General features: G+C 54.8%; 1 protein-coding gene across 3 annotated transcripts in view; it reads right to left on the reverse strand.

The window, feature by feature from the left end:
- Positions 1–3903: 3903 nt before the first annotated feature.
- The window catches only part of Zmiz1 (zinc finger MIZ-type containing 1), a 199552-nt gene continuing 184351 nt past the window's right edge, over positions 3904–19104 (reverse strand). For 2 of the 3 annotated variants that reach the window (XM_015504587.2, XM_015504586.2), the window contains exons 18-26: positions 18052–18262; positions 16750–16855; positions 16075–16235; positions 15000–15067; positions 14625–14693; positions 13984–14228; positions 12835–13001; positions 9133–9396; positions 3904–7764 (exon numbers count right to left, since the gene is read on the reverse strand). In XM_015504587.2, coding sequence (XP_015360073.1) covers positions 7657–7764; positions 9133–9396; positions 12835–13001; positions 13984–14228; positions 14625–14693; positions 15000–15067; positions 16075–16235; positions 16750–16855; positions 18052–18262 — 1399 coding nt within the window. In that variant the 3' untranslated portion in view covers positions 3904–7656. The remainder of the gene's footprint in view (positions 7765–9132; positions 9397–12834; positions 13002–13983; positions 14229–14624; positions 14694–14999; positions 15068–16074; positions 16236–16749; positions 16856–18051; positions 18263–19104) is intronic. The other variant, XM_015504588.2, reaches the window with a different exon arrangement.

Raw genomic sequence — 19104 nt, forward strand, 5'->3', positions numbered from 1 at the left:
CTCACAGGGTGTAACCTCCCCATCTGGCCCCTCAGCTATATCTTTATGAGCTATTCTATGCTTTCTAGGTCATCAGTTTCTAGATGGTGCCACAGTGGCTCCTATAGTCACCAACCTACTGGCATACTGCCCCTGCTGTGACTTGTAGCGATGCTGTATGAGAGTCTACACCAGTAAATCACTCAGTCTGAGAGTCCTAAGATCATGACAATGGGCTAATACACCATCAGAACAGCTTGACTCATACCCAAAATATATATGGCTCCTGGTCAGAATGACTCTCTACCCTTCTCATGATCTCTTTATTACAAAGGGTCCCATGTAATAAACTTGCCACTGAGTGGATAGTTGGTCTCTTCATAGGATGCTACCATATCAGGGTCTAAGCTTTTGTCTCTGTTGATCACCGGTTGGACATTCAGCAGTAGCAGAAGCTACATCAACCTTGATAAAAGGGAGCCCAAACTTTTGGGGTTATGTTTAGATTCATAATTGTTACCATGATCAGGTGTCCATATTGTTCAAGCCCTACCTGAAGTGCAAGGGGCATTGTCAGGGACTGGCTGAGTCCCTTGCATGAGTCAACTTGCCCACCTGCTTGTTGAATGCTCTATGTACATGTTACAATGTCACAGGGTGGATCTTCACGCATTTTGCTGACTCTCATAGGGCCACATGCCTCTTTCCCAAATGTCTCTGATGGTCCAATCTTGCTGCTTCCAGCCCTCTGACCAATAGCTAACCATTCACTACCCAACGCTAGTACACATATGTCCTTATCTCAGGTCACATCTCTTGTCATGCCAATGACCACACAAATCTACCTGCTGGAGGGATTTCTTCTCATCATGGTCTTTCAGAGTCAACTTCATTGGGCTGGAGTGCAGGTGCAGCTCACTTTTGGCTGGCCCCATATACCAAGTTGGCCCAAGCTCTGGGATTGTTCTTCTTCATTATCTGGTGGATATAAACCCTCTGTGTGGCAGTATGTGTGTGCCAGTGGAGAGGCATTGTTGCAAATGTCCCCATTCCAAGATTAGGGGCTCGATTTGGTATAAGAGACTGTCTCGATGGGGGAATTCAGCCTTTACTGTCAACCCACTGCTCTTGCACAGAAGCCCTGTCCCTGATCCTCACTTTGTCTGCCCTCCGGCTGCAGAAGGTAAATGTTTTCAATGCTTCCTGCCAAGAGGTTTCGTCTGACTCTCATCCTTTGTTTTAAATTGTCGATTAAGAGCTGTGCAGAGTAATTTCCTTTCTTCAGTGCATCACTGACATTTAGCAATAGACACCCAATGCCAAGGTCTTAATTCCTAGTCACTCTTCCCTTACCTCTCCAATGCCAGAGACTTGGTACCAGCTAGGGCAGTAGCCTGCTTCATCCTATCCAGTTAGCCCAGGTGACACACTGCCACCCCCTGCCAGCCATTATCAATCTCTACCTGCCACCAGTACATCTCCAGCCTTCTGCCTGCAGAAAGTTTACAGGAAGGAACAGTAGTGGTCACATGCACCTCTGAGCCCACTGTCTGAAAGCAACCTGCACCTTAACAATCAAGAGGTTGCTGGTGAGCTGGCAGGAGAAGTCTCAGAGGAGTGGGCATGAAGCAGGCATGTGGTGGGGGGCAGAGGAGAGTGAGCAAGAGCCTGTTCCTTGACTATCTAAGGAGCCTGTGTGAGAAGGAGGGGAAGGCAACAAAATCCAGGATTTGGGCAGCTGGGGGTAGACCTCACAAGGGCAGGGCTGAGACCCAGACCTAGGAAGGAGGAAGGCAGGGGAAGGGGCTCCTAATGGAGGGAAGTGCTGATGGAAGAGAAGCAGGTTCTGGTGTCAGGGGCTGGGGAGGAGCTGGTCCCCATGGGAGGGACACCACCTCCTCTGAGCCTGGGCTGAGGAAGGTATGTATGGCTGGGGGAAGATGGATGTAGGCCTGGGTGGACAGCCAGTGGGCATCTGAGGGTGGGGCTCATTCTGAGGTGGGCATGGTTGAATGGGAGGTGGGAGCAGGACATAAGAGCAATGGATGGTAAGAGGTTGGCTGGGTGCCCTGAGGACCTATTGGGGCTGGAGACCCCAGTGTGTTCTGGCATCTCCCTGTGAGGCCAAATGACTCCCCCCAGTAGCATCCCGCAGGCTTCTATGGGGGCTTTGTGAAGTGGGCTAAGGGAAACCCCAAGATGACCTGTGATGTAAAGCCCAGGTGTGGGGAGGGCTGAGTTCCTGCTGCCCTGAGCCAGGGGCTTCCCGGGGCTTTTTCAGTAAACTTTTCTCATCCTGGGGTTAGGGCCCCAGAAGGAAGTACTCTATCTCCGGAGGGAGAAGAATGGGCCAGCTGGTCTCTATGAAGCCTTGGGTCAGCCACAGGCTTGTATCTGGCTGTCTCCCTGGTTCGAGATATCAAGCTGAAATGGCAAGGAGGTGTGCTGTTTGTTGTGACATTGGGGAACCGCACTCCCTCCCCTCTGCTGTGCCCACTTCCACCTTTGGGACAATGCCATTCCAACTTTTGTTTTTAAACACAACCCACCGGTTCAACACGCGTGTGCATGTACACACACTCACACATTCACACCCTGAAAGTTGCCTGATATACTCCCTCCCCCTGTCCTGTAGGGGACACTGCTGATATTTTCTACTTTATTTTCATTCAAAAGTGTTGACATGCCCCGCCATGCTGATTGACAGCTTGCTGGAAGGTCAGGCTATAAGGAGCAGGAGCAGGGCCTGCCCCTCTTGGAAGTGCTTCCTGATGCCCACCCTGCTCGGCCACCCTTAGAGCAGCAGCTCCGAGGGAAACGTGTCACTGTGTGTTGTGGCAGAGGGCAGTGCCTGCGGCTCAGCAGCAGCCTGGATTCCAGTCTTAAAGTAAACCCTTCTCCCTCACCTTCCATCTCCTATCCAAAAGAGAAACTCTGGCCACCTTAGTGCCACCTTAGAGTCAAGGGACTTCTGGGCACCCAGACCCCATCGGCAGTCCGTTGCCACCTCAGCCTAACTTAGGCACACATTACACCCCTCACTCAGTCCTGCACCCTCTCCTGACCCACATCCCCACAGACGTTCCAGATTCACACTAGCACATAGATTTCGGGTCCCTGCCAGCCCCCTACTTCCCCTTGGCAACCATGCCTGTGGTCTTCCTGGTGTCCCGTGGTCAGGCTAAGGGGAGTCCAGCAATTGACTGCTGAGCTCTGCCAATCAGATTCACTTCCCCCAAATTTTAATGGGACACACAGAAGAGCAGCCAGTCTGTTGGGTGCTGAGGCTGTGAGGCTGGTTGGGACTGTGGTCTGGGTGGGAGCCATCATGAGACCAAACCCCAGGGAAAGCACAGTCCTGGAGAAGAGAAAACCCAAGCTCCCCTTGGAGGAGATGAGGATGGGTGTACTGAGAAGCAGGTGGCCAGGCAGAGCTGGGGAGGGAGAGCAGCTGTTAACACTCCACTTCCTGTAAGGCCTGGCTAGGCCTCTGTTTTTTCATTCTAGACATTTTGGATCCAATCACCACTGGGGGGGTCAACATGAATAGGTTCCTGCTTTTTAATCCATGGGGGACTACGGGTGACAGCCACCATTAGACACCCTGAGTCATGCATGGCTACAAAGACCTGGATCTGTTCAGGCCCCATTTCAGCCACACACCACTCACTACCCACTCCATTTGCCCCACCTGCCTGTCAGGATCAGGGCCTGCTGGAGACAAGTTCCTGCCAGAAGCAGGTGAGGGTACAGGGCTCTGAGCACTCACTTGCCCACAGCTCCCAGGGCCCCCTGCAGGGCTCTTCCAGCTTGACACCCAAAGCAGAGTGCAGAGTGACAGGGCGGGGGTAGTGGTTTAAAAACAACAGCCAGAACACCCAGACCACTCCTTGGCAGCCACAAAATAGCTGATTCACCAAAACCTTCATTTTTGTCAATTTATTTAGAAAAAAATTAACATGGGCAAATGAGATACCTCAGTGTTACAACAGAGTATAGAAATGTCTAGCAATAGTCAAATAATTTGATCTTTAAATACAAAATAACCACATGAACACCTAATATACAGGTTTCATCTGAATACATATTTATTAGATAAATATTAGAGGTTGTCACATCATCTAACTACATACAGCTTTGCAAGACTAGAAATCACAATTAGTTTTTCTGACCAGTTGAAAGTATGAAATGATTGCATTGTACATACGATGTACAGAGACGATGACGGTTTCTGTGGGAGTCACTTCAGGCTGCACGTGTGGGTGTGTTTATGTGTGTACGTGTGAATCACCTGCGATCATGATATCAAAAATTATACAAAGTATGAATTTGGTTACAATTTTCTTCTGAAATCCCCCGTTTCTTTTCATTATTTCCATAGCACCCTAAAAAGTACACAGGTGGCAGGACTAGTAGACTGAAGCTAAATAGTACATGTAGGTAAAATAAAAACAAAACAGAACAAAAATGCCTTTCCACACAGGGTCAGAGTATATTACATGAGTGGGACAAAATGTGGAGAACTCACAAACGCTAACAAACAGGATCTAGTTTTTCCACGTTAAGATGGAGTTCCAAGCCTTTTTTTTTTCTTGTTTTGTTTTGTAAAAGAAAAAATAAAAATAAAACAATACACATTCCGAGAGAAATGAATGCATCTGCTGACGTGTGTCTATTTCTCATTTACATATATACACGTCCCTCGAGTCGCTGCTGCTGACGCTGCCCTGTCTGGACGGGTCAGGCCCGAGGCCTGCTGGGAGCAGACCTGTAGCTCTCTGCGGGGGGCGGGGTTAGGGCCTCCATTAGGGAGAAAGCATTAGAAGTTTCTTCAAAAATAAAATGGCTACAGGGAACATGATACATGGATAAAGCTTCAAACCAAGAAGATGGGGTGATGGCCCACAGGGGGCTCTTTCCGTCTGCCTCCCACTCCATCTTTGCGGAGAGGTGGCAGAAACGTGCCTATGGGGTGGGTCAATGCGTATCATGGAAACGTGGCTTGCTGAGGCCTGTTTTTTTTTTTCTTTTGTTGAGGTTACTTATGGCTCCAAGTTGTCATCTGAAAGGATCAGGGAAATATCTTTCCAGAGCTCAGGCCTGCCTCTGCTTACAGATGTTGCTTTTATGTGCATCGGTCACTACTAAGGGACAGTGCCAGCCCCAGATGTTGTTGCTCCTCCCTCATACCCAAGACAAGCTCCAAAATTACTGTGGGAGGGGGATGTCCCTGGAGGGTGGGCTTCGGGCAGTGCCGTCCACAAGGAAGCTCTTGAATGAACTTGCTGGTGGAGGCTTGCTTGGGAGGGGGCCTAGGAAACCAGCCTGAGGTGTCCAGCCCAGAGATGGCCAGGAGAGGGGCCTGGAGGCCTCGCTGCCAGCACATCTACGGCTTCTCCACTAATGCTGTGGATGGGTCTGTGGGCGGAATCTGGCACGCAGTGAAAAGGACCAGCAGGGTCCCAGGCCTTGTCAGGGCAAAGGATCATGGCAGGAAGCAGGATCGTCTAAGGCAGGCTTCTATCAGTCTGTCTGAAGGTGAACATTCCAGATGGTCCAACCTAGACCATGGCCTCCCACCAGGCCATAGGCCCTGTGCAGGGATGGCCACAACACCACCTGGCATGATCTTGTACCCAGAAGCCCACTGGGTATGGCTCTCAACTGTGAACTGCCTAGTCTTCCGACTCCCAGCCTAGCCACCCGTTCTATCCGTCCCTCATCTGTACAAATAGCCCTGGTTTCTTTTTTTTTTGTTGTTTGTTGTTTATTTTTTTTTAAAAAAAAGGACTCGAGTTTTTGTTGTTGAGTCAAGGTATTTTAAAAACACCAGCAAAGGCTATAACCAGGTCATGAAAATGTTGAATATTATCAAAGACAATACTAAAATATTCACAAAGATATTTACAAAAGCGATTCTTAAAATAATTGATTTGCATACTGAACAACACACTGTTTGAAAAAACCTCGACAACGGGGACAAAGGAAGAAAAAGGGCGGGGGCGATGGCAGCTTTCCTACAGAAAACCTTGTGCCATTTGGTACGGTGACTGCAAGTCAACAGCTGAGGCCACCTTTCCGGTATAATCCGCAGAAGAGTGCTGGAGACCACCCACCGCCCAGAGGGAGACTGGGAGATTGATGGCAAATGAGGATACCAAGAGTGGACGGGAGGGCAGGCAAGGGCCCTGGGCAGCAGCAAGAAGGGCGCCAAGAATTTATAGCTAGGACCCAGGTGAGGGGACACTCCAGCATCCCGCACGCCATGAGGCTCAGGGGCACAGATCAGCCTGGAACAAAGTGGACATGTGACAAGCTCCCAGGGGACACCTAAGCCAGGTGGAGGAAGACCAGAGGGAGCAGGAGTGTGTGGCGAGCTGCGGGTGGAGGGGGATGCCAAGAGCAGGCTGGCGGCCACACGGACACTCACACCGTGAGTTGCCTGCAGGGCTGTCCAGGTGCACTCAGCGATGGCTGGGCTGGAACCAGGGGCAGCTTTGAGCATGGGGAGAGACGCGGGTGCACTGGCTACCTGCTGCCTAGCTCCAGTGCAGGCCTCACCCGAGCCGCCCTTGCGCCTGCCCCACCTCTCCACCGGTTACCACTGCTGTCTGGCTGGACAATTGGAACGAGGACACAGAGGGAAGTGGGTGTCCCATGGAACAGTCTTGGAGAGGCGGGAGATGGGCCGCAGGAAGGAACCAGCACACTTGGAGGGAAACTGCTTGCTGTCCAAGTGCAATCTTCCTTTCCTCCAGGTGACTTCAGAACTTTCCATGTGGCCATCTCAAATCAGGGAGTAGCTTGGAGCAGAGTTGTAAGTGGCTGCCTGATTTGACTCTGGCTGGTGGCAACCCCACACCCCCCTCCAGGGGCATAATCATTTGGGTTGGGTGCACACATGTGTGCGTGCACTCTCTGCCCTCTGAGGCTGAGGCTGGGCCTTGATCTGAGTCCAAAAGGTTGTGAAACCCTCCAATGCCTCGTCCTGTCTCCCGGGAGGCCCTGATCTCCTTTCCCACCAGTCCCCAAGCAGGAATGGCAGACCCTCTCAGACACAGAATCTTGTCCTTTTTCTCTGCTTTCTGAGAAAGTTTACAGGGTATCTTGGCTTAGAGGTCAGAGGCCAAAGTGATGACCTTTGGCCTCTGAGATGTTCTCCTTCCCAGAGGTTTGTGCTTTTCTGTGGTGGGTGGTGGTGGGCAGGCCATTCTCCCTGCTGCCGACTGTCACTGCTTCTCCAAAGTTTGGGGTTCCCCAGGTCTTTGGGGGCCTTCTCTCAGGCTCCAATCACTTGCAGGAAGCTCTGGGCTGGGAAGCAGGGAGGCAGGGCTACAGTTTAGAAAGTGGAAGAACCCTTGGGGACACTGGAAGGTCATCTGGAGTCAGCACAGACAGAGGGACCTTTAGCCGCCATCAGCACAAGCCTCTTGCCGGGCCGGGCCCCCCTCAGTGGGGGTCATCCCGGGGCCTGCTCTGGGCATGGGCCCCTGCCCAGGGCATTCGGGAGACACGGGCTGCAGACTCACAGGCCTTCCGGGTACACCCTGCTCACCCTCAAGCCTGTGGTCCCTGTGAGGGGCAGCCTGAGGCATGGGCTCCTGGGTGGAAAAGTGTGTGGGACAGACGGGGTAGGAGGCAGAGTGGGGAGGGATGGCCCCAGTGGAGGGGTGGCCTTCAGTTGTTCTCAAAGAGAGATAGGAGGTCATCGTTGCTATTGCTTGGAAGGTCGGGGGGATCCAGATAAGAGAGGAGCTCGTCAGGATTTGTGAGTTCCGGCAGGAGCTGGAAAAGAATGAAGTCCAGATGAGGTGTTAACTGGGAGTGGCCCAGGGAGGGAGTGCAGGGATGCCCACCAGCCTGGTTGTTCCCCTTCCATCTGCCCCCCAAGACCCTAGCCCAAAGAGGGACCTAGCAGTGTTGAGTGTGGCCTTCTGGCTGCCCACACACATCCAGGCCACTGGGCCTCGTCCATGCTCATTTCAAGCCTAGGGCAGAGGAGCTGGACTGCCAAGACCTGGGCTGGGCTGGGCTGGTCCTTCTCAGGCACATACGTCAGCCCTACACCCTGGGAAGTCCCAGGGCAGGTTACACGGCCACCCAGCAGAAGCCACGCGTGGCTTTACACGTGAGCACAAGGAGGTGGGCCGTGGGAAGGCCAGTGGTCTCTGCAGTGCTCACCGCCCTGGTCCTCTCCCCAGACCTCCTAGAAAAGCCTGTGGCCCACTGTCTCCTACCCTCTACCATGACACCCCCACTGGCCTATGTCTGGGTGAGAACCCAAGATGGCAGCACAGTGAGTCCCACCTACTTGCGAAGCCTCTGCTGCCCAGTGGGCCCAGGAGGTGGAGGACAAGTGTCACTGAGCAGAGGACAGGCCTCCTCTGGGGAGCACCAACGTAGAGGTGTAGGCCAGTCACTGCCCCCGGCAACCAAGGCGGGGATGAGAACAGCAAGCGTCCTGCCCCATACCTGCCAGTCCGTCCAGCTAGTGCTCAGCCTCAGTCATTCCGTGTCCCACCCTAATTTTCCAAACTGTTTAGGCCTCAAGATGGGGGACCCCTGAACCTCAGTTGTCCCCTGATAGTGACCCTGATAGTGAAGCTGATCTTCCTGCCCCCCAGCTTCTGTCACCCCACACAGGGGCCTCTTGGAGTGAACGATGGAGCAAGCGGAAGCAGGGAATGGACAACACGTGGACAAGAAAACTGCAGACAGACAAGACCAGCAAGACAGACAGAAGGGCCCTGTCACTCCAGCCCCTCCCGTGCCTCAGGCCAGAGAGGGTGCAGACACAGAAACAGCAAGCTCAACATGGTGGGGAAATGAGGGGAGGAGGTTGGGAAGAAGGGCAGGGACCCTCCTGTGCTGCCTCCAAAGCCCTGGCCCCAAGGGAACCTGCAAGGACCTGGGTGGAAGGACTGTGGTCAAGGGGACTGTGGGGAGGGGCCAGCGGAGCAGGGGTTCTCGGTGACACTTCCCCCTAGTGGGGCTTCCTGGTTCTGGAGCCAGGGCAGACTGGCTGGGGTCCACCCACCGCCCACCCACCTCTTCCACCCGGGGCCTTGAGCCCTCAACACCCACCCCTGCTCTCGGGCAGGTCCCGGTGCCAGGCCTGGCCCCAGGCCAAGGCGCATGGTGACCCCAACTTACATCCAGTGAAGGCTCCGGCATGTCGGACGCTCCCTGCGCGCCGGCCTGACCCTCTAAGGCTGAGGAGGGGTTAAAGGTCAGGTCGCTGTGTGGATGGTTGCTGGGAGTGGCCTGTGGCGGCTGCCGGGGAGGCTGGGAAGGAGGAGGAGGAGGAGGAGCCCCACTGTGATGTAATGGAGGCCCTGACTGGCTGCTGGGGTGTGGTACGTGCAAACCTTGTTGTATGGAGGGATGGGGCTGGTCAGAACTGCCAGCGTGTGGCATCTGTGGAGGAGGAGAGAGCAGGAGAAAGAAAGGTGAGGTGACGAGGAACAGCCACGAGATGCCTGGAGAAAATGAAAACCAAACAAACCAGGGAAATAACAACCCCCAAACAAAGCTGCCCCTCACAAGGCTGAATGGTTGTTGGTGGGAGGGGGCAGAAAAACAAACAAAACCCCTGTCCTCCCCTGAAACTGCCAGCCAGGGAGGCCGCGGAGAGGAAGGCAGGGGACCGGGCCTCTCAGGCTGCATGCAGCCCCAAAGGGCTTTGAGACAGGCGCAGATGCTGAGAACAGGCCCAGGCCCCTCCGAACCCCTTGGCCTCCCCAACCCAGACACCGTCACAACGAACAACAGCAAGGGCAGAATGAAGAAGCAAAATGGGCATGTTTCTGGGGAGCGGGGAGGCAAGTGGTGCTGCCGGCAGCGCGGTGCAGGCCTCCCAGGGCCAGGGCAGCAGAGAGCAGACGCAGACACATAGCATGGGGCAGGCGTGCAGCTCAGGCCCGGGGCTGCACCCCCCAAGTAGGCCCAGGAAAGGGGCAAGGCTGGGCATGAAGACAATATACCCTGCCTGCCTCCAAGGATGGAACTCAGCTGTGACATCAAAGGGTAGAGCAAGGTGGGAACTTGGGTGACCAGGGGCATCTCAGCACATTGCTGGGCCCTTCTTCCTGGCCAACCCCCTCGTCAGCAAGTACCAGACACTGAGAAGGCCAGGCACCTCCAAGCCTTGTTGAGCCCGGAGTTGTCTCTAACAGATCTAGGTAATTCTTTAGCAAGCATAAGCACCAAAAAATGGGTTGTCTGCAGATAGGTGGGTAGGTAAGATTGAAACATGTACCCTGCTAGTCTGTCTGTTGTTCCAAGCAGGCCCTCCCTCAGAGCGGAAGGCCTGGGGAAGGCTCTGAATGTTGAGCCCATGCCCTTATCCCCACTCTAAACACCCCCACAGGGCCCGCAGCCCCACTTATGTGCTGCCAATTGGAACAGGCAGCCCGGTGACCACATGTTTTCTTAGTCTTCTGGGCTCTCTCTCCGTCCCTGGCCCCATCTTCTGGGCCACACAGAAAAGCAGTTCTGAGTTTGCAAACAGTAGTCACGCTACCCCTGGTCTTCCCCAGACCCTAGTTCTTCTTCCTGTTTCTGCTGAGGGTTGTTACCCACTTCTGCTGTGGGCTGGCCTCGGCCCACAGTCCAGGTGGCTTTTCTTCTGGGGATATGGAGCCGCACCCCAATACGACGTGGGACAGCACAGTGCTCTTCCAGCCCCCACCCTGAAAATAGGGGATAACCACACGACCATGGGGTTTGGGGACCTTGGAGAAGCCACATGTGGGATGACTTGAGGAAGAAAATGGAGGAACGGGCCACTACAGCTGTCAGTGAGAGACCAGTGTGGGGTTCTCACTCAACCCACCCTGGAAGATGCCCCGCAGTGTCCATTCTCGGGCAGCAGGAAGGGGCTCCATATTCCTGTAAATAGCCCTGTTCTGGACAGATGGTCCCTGGATCTTCTGACACAGCTGTTCCTCTTGACCCTGATATGGGCTGGAATATCTCAGAGCCTGGAGGGCCAGGTGTTCTCTGAGTCCTGCTAATACACCTGTCAACCTTAACCTGGCAAGGGAAAGTCCTTGGGCACATCAGCACCTGGTGGGAGCTGTCCAGCCAGTCCCGGCATGCAGTGGAGGGAGGAGGGTGGACTGGCTACCTCTAGTCATGCAGGTGTGCTGGGAGTTGACCTGTGACTGCTCACCGCACCTAGTACAGCTGTGCTTCTGGGTCTGCTTGCCTTCTAGTGATAGGCCAGAAACAAAGGAGCATCCCTGGGGGGCTCTGAAGTCAACTCACAGGCTCAGGTCCCCCTGCACAAAATGCCAGTGACACGGCTAACAGAAGACAGGAGAGCATATGGCCTTCCCACTGCCATCTCCCAGGGACAGGACGCGTACGGCTTGGGATGTGTGGTGTGTGTGGAAGTGTGATCTGGGTGTCTCCTGGGTGCAGACTGCTGAGGTCCTGGGAAGCAGAGCCAAGAAAGGAGAGAAGCCCCTAGAAGTTGGAAGCCCCATGCAGAGGAGTTAACATTCAGACTCTCTGAGAATCCAGGAAGCCTCTTACCCACAGGACAGCCTCCAGCCTACAAGGAAAGCCTCTGGCCCAGGGGCAGAGCTAATTCCATGTTAGGCATGTGGAACAGCACAGGCCAGAGGCCCCTTTCTTGTAGGTCAAGTGACAGAAGATCAGAGGACTAGCGTGACCAATTAAATGTAGGTGCCCCCAAACCCTGCTGCCATGTACTGTTGAGACCCCAGACCTTCTAACTGGCTGGTATGTTCTTTGGCAACTGCCTGTCCTCCCCAAGGTGAGAGAGCAGAGTAACTGAGGCCTCGGTCAAGCTACTTAAGTTTTCCAGCTGCAGTTTCTGCAAAACTCTAATCATTCTTCCTCCACTGTGGAGGCTGCAGAAATTGTGCTCCATGAGCACAAGGCCCCTGTTTTTAGTACTGGGGATTGAATCCAGGGGCCTCGCACATGCTAGGTAAGTGCTCTACCACTGAGCTAATAATTTAATAATTTCCTTTTGAGAGAGGGTCTCACTAAGTTGCCCAGGTTGGCTTTAAATGTGTGATCCTCTGTCCCAGCCTCCTGAATGGCTGGAATTAAATGTATGTGCCACCACGTCCAGGGGTCTGTCTTGCTTACAATTGGCACAAGACTGACGAAGAGCATGCCTCAGGAAACATTTGCTAAACAGAGGAGAATCCAGCACTCTCTAGATGAGAACCCTTGCGGACAATTGGGTCTCCAACCACTGCTGTCAGGGCTACAGGAAGGATAGGTCTTGGGTAGCATGGGATCCCTTGCCCCAGAGAGGCTTCCCCAGCTATTTGGGCTATGTGTTAATCATCGTGAAACAGGATGAGGAGCACAGACTCCTAGGGCAGTCAGATTTCCTAGCACTGTCTTTTGTAATGACATCCTGAAGATTCAGACCCTTGGGTACTAGGTGCCTGGGTTTGGGACCAAATTCTAGGTGGCTGAAATTATGTGCAAAGGGGTGTCGGGGGAGAGAGGGAGGCAGAAAGAAAGAGAAGGAGAGAGAGGTAGGTAGTGGTATGTGTACATGTGTGTGCGTGATCGCCCAAGTACACTGTGTATGTAACTAGGAGCCTGGAGCTTCGTCAATTTCCAGAAAATCCAAATTCTAGATGAAACAGTCAAGTCCACGGATGCAGATGAACCACATCAGGCCCCTTATTCCCTTCTGAGCCACCAGGCCCAATTCTTGGTTTTCCCCTTTGCCAAGGAAGGAACCAGGGTATGAACATCAGGAAATTCCCAAGGGGAGCCTTGTCCTAGACAGCTCCAAACAAGCTGGAGTGTGGCCTGAACCACTGGGCAGTGGGGAGGGTTGGGGAAGGAAGAGGTACTCACAGTTTCCTGCATGGGGTGACTGAGGGGTTTCTCGAGGGCAGCCATGTTGTTTGGCATGTCCGGGGGATGGGAGAGCTGGGGGGGCCCGTGCATGAAGTCATTCATGGATGTCCCGCCAGGATTCCCATGGGGGAAGTCGAAATTGCCATGGCCCTGATAGTTGTTGCCTGGGGAAAGAATGAGATGGGGACATGGGGTCACCCAGCACGGTGGTGGCCACCCCCAAGGAATGGAGGGAGTAAAGGTAAAAGTCAAGTCCTTGCCCCTCATGAGGCTAGCAAGGCTCCTGCAGCCTTACACTTCTGGGCTGCACAATGGAGCAGCAAAGACGCCTCCTCTGGTGGGACAGGGTGTTCTGGGGCAGGCGCTCCTCTACTGTGGATGAGAGGCAGAGCTGGAGAAGGGGGACATGGCACAAGGCCAAGTCTGAGTGGTTCCTCCTGATGGCCATATTTCATAATGGGAAGACCAAAGCCCAGAGGTTCTTTTGCCAAGTCCACAAAGCCTCCAAATGTACCAGGCTCAAAGTGACATGAGACGGGGACAGCGGTCCAGCTTCTTCAGTCACCACACCCTCTTCCACATGATGAGGGTGAAGCTCAGAGGATCAGCATGCTGGCACACTGGAGTCCTCAACAAGCCATGGGACATGAACCAGGTGGGCTAATGTCTTTGGGCTGCTAATCACCCAGCAGTCCTGGGGACCTAAGATCAGGGATCCTGGTTAGGGAGATTCCACCCTCTGATTTTTGGGGTGGGATATTTTTTGGACCAAGTAGCAATCAGTAGGGGTGAAGTGTAATCTGGCCAGCAGGGAGTAAGAGCCAGTGATGGTGACCTGGGTAGTCAAAGGCCCTGGGATCCAGGTACCCGGACTCTGTCCTGGGAGAGTGAAGAGTTGGAGGCACAGGGACAATAAGAGATGTCACAGAAAAACATAGAAGGGTCTGAGGGAGGCAACAGGATAATGGCTCTGAGGCCTTGGGCTTTGGCTACCCTCCCCTCCAAGTCCAGTGATTTTAGGATTCCTGTTTGGAGGTATGTCACCTCTGCCTCTTCACCTTCCCCTCTGCACCTGCTGCTATCAGCATAGAACTTCTGTGTCCCCACTGGACTCGGGGCTCCCCCACCTCGTCTGGCATCGCCTACCTTGGCTGCTGTAGTCGTTGGAGTTGGTGCCCCCGGGGGGAGGTGGGAGTGGGTAGGGGGATGGGCCAGGGCCCAGGGCTGCAATCATATCCATGACGTTGGGCATGATCATCTGGCTGGGGCTCATGGTCTTGAACCGCTTAGAAGGGATGCCATCAGGATCGTCCTTAATGTGTAGGTCTGACTTGATGGGCACTGGCCGCCAGCTGCACGTGGGGTCAATGGTGACCTCTTCAAACTCAGAGCTGTGGGAGCAAGGGGATCAGAGCTGAGGCTACGGGGTGCAAAGCCTCCTGTCCCATTTCACGCACGGTGGGGATGTTGACAGCTCTGGGAGATGTGGAGACTGAGGCTAGGGAGACGAGTGGCTGGCCTGGGGCCTCAAGGCCTGCCACCCAAGGAGCTGCTGTGGGGGTACTGCCAGCTTCCTGCCCTGGCTAGTTCTGTCCCCTCAGAACATGTTGGAACATTCATTTGCCCCAGGTCCAGAAATTCCCAAGGTAAAGTTACAGACAGGTCAGGGATGTGGTCAGGGTTCTGTCTGTCTGACCAGGAACGTGATCGTTGCTACCTGCACCCTCCCTCTCCTCCCCGCCCCCAGTCCCCCAATCCTGGCCACAGTCCAGCCAGAGACCACTTACTGTTGAATGGCGTTCAGGATCCCCCACATGTACTGATCCACCTCCAGGCCCTCCAGCAGAGCAGTTTTACTGGAAGAGGAGAGAAGGGCCTTGGCCTTAGCTCCTGGGCTCAAGGAAGCGGGACACAGCTGCCTGGCCCCATCCGTGCCCACCCAATCCTACCCCTGCTGCTGCTACGCAGGAGGCGGCCCTGTGACAAAGGTTTCTTGCAGAGCCCATGGAACCCAAGCTCCTCTGCTGGGCTTTGGTTCTGTTTTGCTTTTTGGCAGGTGAAAGTGGCTGGAGCCCAAAGAAGGGGGACAGCCAGAGGGAGAGGGCGCTCCTCCCCTTTGCAGTCCCACGGGGGAATTCTCTGCCAGGACAGTCATCACTCACTTGCACACAGGACACCTCCAGGTCCCTCGCTCACAATTCAATTGTAGATAGGACTCCAGGTCAAAGCACTGCAGAAGTGGGGACAGACAATAGACAGACAAATGTTGAGGTGAGGCCTATCAGAAGCTGCCTTGTGCACCTCGGGGAGGCTTGGAAGACTGCCCTACCAGGGATGAGGACAGGCAGAGGGTGTAGCGAAAGGCATGCCAACCTTGTTTGCATGTGAACCAGCCCCTAGTCCCTCTGCCTGGCACCCTTCACACCCCCTCCCCATGCTCCAAATGACCCTACCTCACACCCTTTGAGATGGCTTCCTGGCCCCACATCCCAGCCAGGTTGCCCTGTGAAAGCCTCTCAGTGAGGACAAGGGCAGTGTGGACTCTGACCACCCCTCTAGTCCAGCCCAGACACTGAGGGCAGCTCTGATCACATCCATCCACCCGGCTGGTCAGATAAACAAAGTGACCAGGACATCCATCACACTCAATGTTCTCTCAGAAGGAGGGAGGCTCCTGTTCCCTGGTGCAGCCCTTGGGACCAGTCATGTTTGACCACAGGGTGCCAGGTGACGGCCCAGTGCCACTTAGCATGCCCTTATGGGCTGGCTCCTCACCCCTCTTCTGGGAGACCTTGCCTGAGCAGTCCCTACACAATGAATCTCTCCCAGCCTGGACTGTCCACATGCTTCTAGAGCTCTGTCACAGCCTACCTGGACTGTGACAATCCCTCATGCCCTCTCCTGAGTGCCTGCTTGAGGCAAGGCCCTGGACACAGCAGCTCACCAGGCAGAGGTGTCCCTGCTCTCAGGTCCTGGGCCAGCGGTGGTATCCTGGCAGGATTCCCAGTCAGATCTACCATCTGCTAGGATAAGGACTCTCTAACCCTGATCCTGTAGCCCTGGGGACCCAGGCCCTGACTTGGCAGAAAGGGTGCCCCAAGCATAAATGATGGCTGCAGGAGTTAGTAAAGGAAGCTGCTGACGGCGTCCTTGGGGGTCAGAGACAGGCTCTGCGGGCCCCTCGCTACCCCTGCCCGCTCCAGGTGCTTGTCTTAGAGCTGCCCTGGGAAGGCTCACCTGGACGTGTTTGCAGTCGTGGCCTCGGGCAGGCAGCTGGATGCGCCGGAATGTGATGGGGCACTTCAGAGATACCTTGATGGCCGTCTGCTCCACGCCGTCCTCCCCGTTGAGGGTGGTGTTTCCCGAGGAGGCAGCCACGCTGCTGAAGTTCCGCTTGACTGTGGGGTGGGAGGCACAGGTGGTTGAGGGGGCCCAGGGGACGGGTCGGCACACACACCTGAACACGCCCTGGGTCCTCCCTGCCCCCCAAGCACTGGAGAATGGAGCTCATTCTTTCAGGAGTCCTGCTGCCCAGCAATGAGGAATAGCAGCCTCCCAGAGTGACACGTGGGAGTGCTCATGCCCAAGGTAGGGACCTGCAGCTCCCCAGTCTCTGCAGAACAGGATCGGCCTTGGCTAGCAATGGGGGACTTTCTGCAAAGCTCAGAAACCATCTGGCACTTCTCTGATTTACTGGGTCAACAACAACAACAACAAAAAAGCCCCTCAGGCGCCTTTGCACTTGATTCTGGAGTATGGAAACGGAAACGGACGATGGCACAAAGTGGTAGTGTGAAGAGCAATACCAGAGGAGGAGGGGCCGTCTACACCCCCTGCCTGGGGCTCTCCCCAGGACAGGACCCGCTCCCAGCTGCAGGCTGTCACTCCTGTGCCCACCCAACACCCACTCACTTTTCGTGATGCAGTGCTCTGCAGGTAGGAGGCGCTTTTTGAGGAGGCCTTGCAGCACGGAGCGCACAGAAGGCCGGTGCACCAGCTGCAGCACGAAGAGGTGGGACTGCAGGAGAAAGCAGGAAGCCCGCTCAGTCCCCGCCCGCTGTCCCCAGCCCTGCCCCACCAGTAGCTTCTACGGCCTCTGTTGCCAAGGCCCAGACTTTTGAGATCTCATGGTATTGCATCTCTAGGAGAGGGTCCCCCAGGACCAGGGACAGAGCCCGAGAATAGTCAGTGTATTCTGGGACTTGCAAGACTGGGGCCTGAGGCTGGGGTCACCACTCTCATGGCTGTCTCTTTTCCATGTCGACAAGGTGGAAGAACTTATCGGACACGTGGCATCAGGAATGGAACCCAGCTGGCTTTCTACACACCCCTATCCCATACTGCTTCCCATCCTGTGTCTTCAACCCTTCCTGTCCCAGGGCGATGGGCTTTCCCTCCTCCAGGCCGCCGTCCAGGACTGTCCACCCAGCCTCCTCACACTGATAGAGGAATGTCCTTGCCTAGCTCCCCTAGTCCTGTGATTCGCAGCTCTGTGGCCTTAGTGCTCCTGTGCTCGCAAGCGCAGAACCAGAGCCTCTCTTCTCCTGGGTCCTCAGGGAGACCAGGAAAACAGAGCATGCGATTCACCCCATGCAAGCTGCCCCAGTACACCCCATGTGCCAGCCCCGATCTCCAGGAAAGCATGGCTCAGTCATGGTCCCAGATCAGTGACTCCTAGGCTGGAGGGACAAGTTCTCACAAGTGTGGCACACACCCCTCCATGACAACAGGGATGGTGGAGAAGGACAGTTAACTCTGGACTTAGTGGAGGTGGGTCTGGGGGAAAAGGTGGTTAGAATATGAAACTCTCATACAGATGAGGTGAGTGCAGGCCCTGGCTTTGAGGGATGCACCAGACTTCACAGAAGAGGGGTGCAGGTGGCTAGGGGAACCTGAGGAATAAGGTGGAGATACGTGGACAGAGTGGAGTATAAAAGGGGAAGAGGCTGGGGCTGGGGTTGTGGCTCAACTGTAGAGCGCTTGCCTAGCAAGTGCAAAGCACCACATAAAAATAAATAAATAAAATAAAGATATTGTGTCCAACTACAACTAAAAAATAAATATTAAAAAAAAAAGGAGGGGGGAGGCTGAGTCTGAGATCAGAGCACAGTGGCTTCGATCACTCTGACAGTTGTGGGGATGGGGAACAGCAACCCAGGATGTAGCTGGAGGGGACCCAGGGATCCCACGTGCCCCGCCCCGCTGTACACTCACACAGCAGCAGGCGGTGACGGTGATCTGGATGGTGTTGCGGCCCGGCTGGCACACATGCTTGAGGTGCAGCGGCTTGTGTGAGGTCTTGTTGTCCCCACGCTCGATGGTGAGGGGCGTGGCGTTGACACTGACCTGCACCGAGGCGGGCCAGTTGGTGTTCATCTGCCGGTCCTCGTGGTGGTAGCACTTGAATTGCAGTTCCAGGTCAGACCTGGGGGCAGGACTCAGGTCAGCTCTGTGAGGCACCCTGGTGCCTCCAAACTACCATCACCCCTGAGTCCTGCAGGACCTGAACCCCGCTGCTGCCCGTTTCCCTGCCTGACTACTTCCTCGCTCATCCTGGAGATCCCGTCTCCAGTCAAAACCCACCCCCGCCGAGGCCTACCATTCCCACATAGCACTGGCACTCCGTCCACGCTCGCAGCTCTGGCTACTAGCTACCTGGTCCCTGCTCCCTAAAAGGGTGACTCCCAATACCTCACAACAAAGACAGAGGGCCTAAAGGACAGATGCTATTGACAAGACCGAGTATGAGGTGGTTACACCCATCTCCAGGCCAATCAGGGGAGCAGCCTTCCACACGGGGCTTCCGGGTACAAAGTATGGGTAAACAAGGGCCCACCTAGGTCTGCCCATGGGTTGAAAGTCTTGGTCCCCCTGAACGAGTGTCCCAGCTCCTGTGTCCTGAATGCCCACACACTCATAGAATAGCAAGGTATGTAAGTCTATGAGTGAGTGTGGAAGTGTGTAAGTCTACGAGTGAGTGTGGAAGTGTGCATGTGCCCAGAGCAGAGACCCATCTCCAGCCCTCAGGATGCTCACTGGGCAGCTGTCTAGTCCCAAGAAGGGAGAGACAGAATGAGGGAGCCGTGCCTGAGGATGAAGGACCCAGGGGTAGAGGGTACAGGCTGGTTCTGGCATCCAGAGACCCAGGCCCAAGTCTCAGCTCTGTGACTTGCTAGCCCTGAGACCTCCCACCCATTAAAGCACTTCTCTAGCCTCATTTCCTCAGCTGCCAAAGGGGAAAGCAATGTCACCACCCAAGGTCACAGC

Source organism: Marmota marmota, unplaced genomic scaffold (genome assembly GCF_001458135.2).
Source record: "Marmota marmota marmota unplaced genomic scaffold, marMar, whole genome shotgun sequence".
Classification (NCBI taxonomy): domain Eukaryota; kingdom Metazoa; phylum Chordata; class Mammalia; order Rodentia; family Sciuridae; genus Marmota; species Marmota marmota.